Raw genomic sequence first — 7315 nt, 5'->3', positions numbered from 1 at the left:
TTCCTATAATTCTCTTTTATATCATCAAACATTTTATGTGCGGAATATATAAAGAAAAAAATGGATATCACATCTTGGGACAAAGCTTTTCATATTTTCCACCCGATGTTCCTCCGCCGTCTAAAACAGGTTATCAGAACTTTCACAATCAGTGGCAAGCATCCTCAAAATAATAGACAGCCGTCTGGCGGCTCGGAAAAACACGTCACTACAATATCCTGTTTATTTTAACAAGGTATGGTGTTTTGGTCAAAACCAGATCAGTCTTCCACTGTATATTATTGCAATTAATCAGCAGGATTATCTTTCCTATAACAAGATCAGAACATGTAGGTAACAGATGGTACTGTATCTTCGACAGACAATGACTTGGGTTCAGTAGCTCAAACCATGAAGTGAGAGTGACTTTAAGTTACTCATCTCAAGTTCACACTTGTCATTTCTGTCTACAGTAACATCATTCTGGTTAGTCGACATGGACTTTCACTGTCTGTTCCCCGACATCAGACCATTATTGTTATGCACTGCTGTGCAGAATGTACTGCAGCGTACACAGTGACAGACATTGTAAAGCACTGCATGTTTCTATGCAATTGAAATACAATACTGACACTGAGAAACTAAGGTATAAGTAAATGTAACAACAGAGAGAAATGTGATGAAATATATTTATTTTTCTTGCATTGTAGAAAAATGTGTGCAAAGATACAGTATGTTAAAATAGTTATTCTCAAACTAAACAAATCTGTCCCAACAAAGGAGATTGTATAAACTGTTCTAAAAGAAACAAAGGTGAATCTTAAAAAGATTTCAGATCAAGATTGTAACATTCAGGTTCAATAAAGATTGGTCTTCTTCATTATTCTCAAGAACTCCTGCTCGTTGATCTCACCATCACCATCTCGGTCTGCCTCGTCGATCATTTCCTAAAAAGGATAAGAAACAAAGTCTTTATGTTCAGATTCAAAAAAAAAGTTACAAGTGCACTAAAAGCTATACTTGATATATCACGTGATAGACCGGAATAACTCAAACTCTGACAATGTGTCATACAGGGCATCTCAGTGCTCAAATTCCTCAGAAATAACTAACCTAAAGCAAAAATGTCACTGCTATTTAATATCACATGCAAGAATATAACAGCATAACAGGAACTAGGAGATGAAAGAGAAGAGAAACGAGTATCCGTCTTGTTTGTAGTAAGGTTGGGCATAATGTAAGGCCTTTACTATGAGTGCAAACATACTGCACCAAAGAGTGCATTTAACATGAAAGATACGTAGTGCACACATTGTGTTCAAATAGACAATATCTGAAACTAGCATAATGCTTAAACTACTCTACAATAATCGCACATGAGAGCTGTTTGATGAAAACAAATCCTGTTTCCAGTGTGATTTGAAAACGATTTGTGGTGGTCAACCTTGAGGTTGTTCAGGGGAAAGAGGGGTACGGAGCTACTAACGGACAAAGTGTTAGCATCTGTTAGCAATAAAATGAAAGCACCAGGCAATCCACTAATGCAAATGCTTCACCGTCACTTAAAAGAAACGCCTATTGCTCTTATTAATAGAGGTTTATTTGGACACCTGTTGCCAGATTGTGGCATTTCAAAACATACCTTTCGAAAAGCAAGCTTATAAATACAAAACCTATTTTTAGGTAGGGGTAAGTCTACGTGGATGGACCACCCTAAAAAATAAAATATAAATATACAGTAATGGTTCATGGGAAACATTACATGTCAATAAATACTACAATACCTGTAATTCTTCATCGGTGAGGTTTTCACCTAGCTCCTTGGCAACTCTCTTGAGATTTTTGAATGTGATTTTTCCCGTGCCGTCATCATCAAAGAGCCGAAAAGCCTTTAATATTTCTTCTTTGGAGTCCTTTTCATTCTATTAACAATGAAGAAGTGACAAACATAATGACAGATGCATCACAGCCAGAAATGTGAGTTGTTTTTTTTTTTTTATAGATATTTACAAAGCAGACACTTTATCAATAAATATACCACATTAACAACCAATAGTGCCACCTCACATGTAGAAAGGGCCTCGTCTATCCAAGAAATGCAATGGTGTATTTTATAAAGCCCTTAATTCCAATTCATATCTAACTTTCCAAACTACTAAGCCAGATGGGAGAGATACTTCATCATCATCTGCATCACTATTCAGTGTTTTCCCTAGGTTTGAGGTGCACGTATTTGGCAAATGTTACCCTTTGCACTAAAACTAAATATGCAATTTCACATCATTTTGGACCATTATTATTACCATATCAGTGTCTAAATCATTGTAAAAGCTAGGGCAGATAAATAAATAAAACTCAAAAAGCTTAAAGACAAAACTTGCTAAAGAAATCCACTGGGGGCAAACTACAATCATTAGATCTGAGAAAGGTCGTTAGTTTTGATGCTCACATTGATTTCACATTCTTTCGGCTTAGGTGGTGCCCAAAACATTGACTTACTTATACCTCACTTCGCGCCGGTTTTGTAATGCCTACTTAATCTGTATTTTAATCTGTATTTTATGTAGCCTATTGTATTCTGTATTGTTGCACTGTACTGAATGTAAAACTGTATGTTGTCTTGCACGCTTACGCTTTATTCTTGGCCAGGTCACCATTGTAAATAATAATCTGTTCTCAACGGCCTACCTGGTTAAATAAAGATTAAATTAAATTAAAAATGTAATTAAAAAAACAGCTTGGGTGCTGCACCTAGCCTAATAATGGTAGGGAAAACCTACCCTATTGGCGACATAGACTGGCAGGAAGTGTGGGTCCATGCTATGGAAATATCTATCTGTAATCAAACAATCAGTTTTGAATTGTACATTGCACACCTATAAGAGCTGCTCTCAAAAACTAAATGGATGCTAATGCGTCTCCGCTCTGCTGTAAGTGCTGAAACCATTATCCATGGTTGAGACTGGCAGTTACATTTACACAATGTAACTGCCAGTCTCTTGCTATTGGTCTTGTATTGTGGATACACTGTGTGTTAAATTTGGTGTTCCAATAGAGTAAGACCCTATGCCCCCTCCTACTTGGTCTCCAAACATTTAATTTCTTTGTAATTTAATTAGAGGGAATTTGTTTCTGTGATACTGTTGTTTTAAGAGCAACTGGCAACCAAAAGTGATGACATGATGAACCCAGATTTGTAACTTAATGAATTGTTATGTAGTCTTTCCAAGTTTAGAAATGACACATTTTGATTTCTAAGAAAGTTTCCCGGTTTTGAATAACAGCTGTGTTACACTCACCATTTTCAGTGTCATCATACTGAGAAAGTCACTGAAGTCAATTGTTCCAGAGCCTTCTTTATCAATGTCTGCAATCATCTTCTTGATCTCCTCTTTCTTAGGTTCAAACCCAAGCGCTCTCATGGCAACCTGTGGCACAGATAAACGGGAATGTATGTATGTATGTATGTATGTATGTATGTATGACAACATACATACACTTGACATGACATCTGATCTAAGAAATAGTAAACTAAGGAAACTAATAATAGTACTTTCCTTGTACTACACCAAGACAACTAATAAAGAAGGAAGAGTAATGTTTTTTTGTACTAAACCAGAAACTAACCTTTAGCTCCTTCACATCTATTGTTCCAATTCCATCTGTGTCAAAGAGATCAAAAGCCTCTTTAATTTCTTGCTTTTGCTCCTCTGTCAGTTCGGTTTTGGGACCTGCTTTTTTCCTTTGGCTAGCCGAAGGAGCTGCTTTTCGGTAACCTGAAGCCTGAAAAAAAAAGCAAACATTCAGACATAGTTGCTACTTTATACACTCAGTTGGCAAGCGCAGCAGAAAGACACACGGGTGATGTTTTTACATTTTAGTTAACCGTTACTAACGTTACTATCGTGCTAGCTAGCTTTAGCTTCCATGCTGCTCCACGAAACACGTTTTAAACAGCTTGAGCTAACTGCGTGCCAGCTTTTCACGGTAAATAGCGAAACTTCCTTAAAAAAAAACATAGCGTACGTTTCATACTAGACATTTATATGTAGGTATAGCTACCATTTAAACGAATGATTCAGCTGGGAACTGTTCTGTGTTTGATTATAGGATGTCAACAAAAGATGCAGCAACGGTTTTTTTCACACTGTCAAATGACATTGGGGATAACCAATACAAATCATGAAATCCCCGTGACGCGGGCATATTAGCCAATTGCAAAAACAGAATGGGCGGGTTTTAACTCTGTCCGCCAATGGTTGAGATCGTTTCTTGTCGCCCAGCAACCAGGAAGCAAGGCTCATGCGCAGTCCCTAATCGTTTGAGCCGGAGTAGCTTGGCTTTGGGAACAGAAAATACATTATTAAATGACGGTAACATTATACTCTTTATGGATAGATGAAGTTTGTTTTGCAGAAGCATCATTTGGAACCCCCTGTTTTCAGATCACGTTTGTCTTGTTATGGACAGGCCACATTTAGAAGTAAAGTATTTGTTTTTCTTAAGATATTAGCTTGCTAGCTTAGCTTCCAAGCTGCTGCTGGTCTGGTAACGTTAGCTATTATAGCTAAGTGCAGGTCTGTTGTCTGCTGTATGTATCTCTCAATGTCACTTGCTCCTTTAGATGTTATGCTTTGTGTTGTGCTCATTTAATTATTGTGTTAGCTCTATTTGCATCTATGTTGTTGACCAAACGTGTTCCCAGTGGTGGAATAAGTATGAACATCCTTTAGTTAAATTAAAGTGGCAGTAGGCTGCCACAGTGTAAACTTAATTACTAGTCCTGCACAAGTACATCAACTTTAACCAGCTAAGTGTACTTAAGGTATCAAAAGTAATGCAGATAAGACTTTGTCATAGTGTTTTATACTGTATGTATATTATGTTGTACTAGTAATGGCATTATGTGTAAGCAGCTTTACAGGTGGCGGTGCCGTACTTTAATTAATATTGCGTCAATATATAACTGCACCAGCGAATCACATGTTCTGTATGTAAGCTAAATATAGTCGAGTCCAACATTCCCCTCTGAAATGTAAGTAACTGTATAACGTACATAAAAGTATACTAGTACAAGTGCCTTAAATTGGAACTTAAATTCAGTACTTTAGAAACCTTACTTTAACTGTCACATTAACGAGCAGTGGACAGTAAGATTTAACCCAAACCATGTTAACTGAGCAGTTTGACTAGAGAGTTTTTCTTTTCCTTTTTACAATTCAGGCACCTCAAGTAATGCTGGGAACTACAATTGCCGGTATAAACCGACGACAACATGTTGGTCTGCAGAAGCTCTCGGCGCTGGCAGGAACCACATATTCTTCTCTGGGACCCAATAAAAAGTACAAGTTTATCCAAGATGAAACGAGTGGGGAGTCAGCTCTTGTGTGCTCGTGTTTTCGCATCTTCGAGAACCTGGAGCTGACCTGCGCGGTGGGTCAGCTGGTTTACGAGACTATTCAAGCCCACCAGAAGGTCTATCATACAGGGTCAGGATGCCTGCTGTTTCTTGCAGGAGCCTGGAGCCGTGCTGCTCTGGAGTGCCTTCAGACAGGAATTTCAGTAGCACACATCATCTCGGCTATGTCTGAAGGAATAGATATATGCTTGGATGTTTGCAGGAAATGCAGCATCTCAACTGAGGGTCTTGATTTAGAGCAATCAGAGAGCTGCACTGTGACAACTCCAGGACTTCAACTGTCAAAGAAACCCATTGTGGAGGCTTCACAAGCATCGAGCCACCTGCAAGGGACAACAGAAGTTGGTCACAAGACTCTAAACGGAAGTGAACAAAGGAGAGTGAAGCTCAGCAGATATTTTTATGGGGCGAAGTCTGAAAATGTCTCCACAGAACCGCAACCTAATAAGCCTAAGGTTCCTGACATTGCACACATTGCTAAGGGATTGAGTCACGGTTGTGTCGATGCGATGAATTTAGTAGTCGAAGCCAGCCGAATACAGTCAAAAAAGAATCCGCAAGATAACAGCTGTTCCACGTTTGATGTTTCCAAAGTGGTGACTTGTGTGCTACCTGGCTTACCAGAGGAGCAAATGTGTGTTTTACCAGGCTGTGTTGTTCTTGTATCTGCTGAACAGGCTTCAGTGGCACATCAGTTAAAAGAACAGCACTTGAAGGTTGCTCTAATTAATGGAGATTTGTCAGATACCTATCGCCATCTTGGCTTCAAAAGGCCAACAGGTATACAGTGTGTGAGTGACCAGTCAGATTTTTTAAGTTCAAGCAACGAGGAAGAGTGGATGGAAAAGATTATGAAACTTTTGTTGAACCTAGAAATGAACATGATACTAGTTACTGGACTTGTTAGTGAGAAAGTGATTCAACACTGTTGTAGACATCAAATACTTGTGGTGGAAAAAGTTAAGGCTTCCGTTTTAAGAGCATTCGCTAATGCAACTGCAGCTGTTCCAGTGACTTACGCCACACAGTTGAGTAAGCACTGTGTTGGTACTGGTGTGGATGTTGCGATATGGAGGGACCTCAGCAGCCATGAGAGTAAGCCATCAACAACTGTGAATATTTCCACTGTTAAGAACAGCAAATTGGTCACAGTGGTCCTCACAAGCTGTGTACATGCAAAGCTGCAGGTCCTGGAGGACCAGTTTTGGGCATGTGCTTATCGTTTACACCACATGCTGAAAGACAAAGTCCTCCTGCCTGGTGCTGGAGTGACGGAAATGCTTTGTATTCATCACCTTCAAAAGCAAGCAGATCACAGTGTTAAGCATCACAGAGAGAAGAATGGGGACGCTGTTCAGCAAACCAAAGCAGGAACAGCAGCGAACCCTTACAGGCATGTAGTGTTGCACCTCATGGCAGATGGTTTAATAGATTACATATCCACTGTAATGGTTAACACTGGACAGTATTCAAAAGTCAGAGCCAGGACTGCAGTGAGCCAACAACTGCAGGACTATAACAAAAGTCTAGGCATTGCTGCAAGGTTCTCACCACTTTTTTTGGAAGGTGAACAAGAGGATAGTGGAGTTTCCTCATCCATAAAATCCAGTGAAGCACCAGCAGGAAAAATCTATGATAATCTGAGTGTGAAGCAGGAAGCATGGAGGAAAGCCTTAGATCTGGTTCTCCTGGTCTTGCAGACTGATGCAGAGGTCATCACCGGCATTGACCAAAAAAGTGATGGAACACAAGACAGTGTGATGCTGTTATGATCTAACCCTAACATCTTGGGGGATAAATTGACCGTACACAACTCTCTGAATGTTTTTTGTTGCCATATGGGGAAAAAGGTTCATTTAGACTGTTTAAAATATGTATTTTTTTAATGACTTGTACAAAGTGAAAGTGGAATAAAGT

The 7315-nt window shown here is 39.2% G+C and overlaps 2 protein-coding genes across 4 annotated transcripts; one reads left to right on the top strand and one right to left on the bottom strand.

Moving 5' to 3' along the window:
• Window positions 1-654: 654 nt before the first annotated feature.
• cetn4 (centrin 4) lies at window positions 655-4145 on the bottom strand. Its single transcript, XM_078260068.1, has 5 exons — window positions 4042-4145; window positions 3607-3762; window positions 3279-3407; window positions 1764-1901; window positions 655-926 (listed from the first exon to the last, which is right to left on the bottom strand). The coding sequence occupies exons 1-5, from the start codon at window positions 4042-4044 to the stop codon at window positions 837-839; spliced, it is 516 nt and encodes a 171-aa protein (XP_078116194.1). The 5' UTR covers window positions 4045-4145; the 3' UTR covers window positions 655-836.
• On the top strand, window positions 3386-7315 carry bbs12 (Bardet-Biedl syndrome 12). Of its 3 annotated transcripts, none has more exons than XM_078260064.1 (2): window positions 3386-3430; window positions 5203-7315. In XM_078260064.1, the coding sequence occupies exon 2, from the start codon at window positions 5215-5217 to the stop codon at window positions 7168-7170; it is 1956 nt and encodes a 651-aa protein (XP_078116190.1). In that variant the 5' UTR covers window positions 3386-3430; window positions 5203-5214; the 3' UTR covers window positions 7171-7315. The 3 variants fall into 3 exon arrangements, with proteins under 3 accessions (XP_078116190.1, XP_078116189.1, XP_078116188.1); XM_078260063.1 differs by lacking the exon at window positions 3386-3430 and adding an exon at window positions 4249-4352; XM_078260062.1 differs by lacking the exon at window positions 3386-3430 and adding an exon at window positions 4359-4462.

The sequence above is a fragment of the Sander vitreus genome, chromosome 10, assembly GCF_031162955.1.
Source record: "Sander vitreus isolate 19-12246 chromosome 10, sanVit1, whole genome shotgun sequence".
In the NCBI taxonomy this organism is placed as follows: Eukaryota; Metazoa; Chordata; class Actinopteri; order Perciformes; family Percidae; genus Sander; species Sander vitreus.
This window is presented reverse-complemented; position numbering and strand designations above follow the sequence as displayed.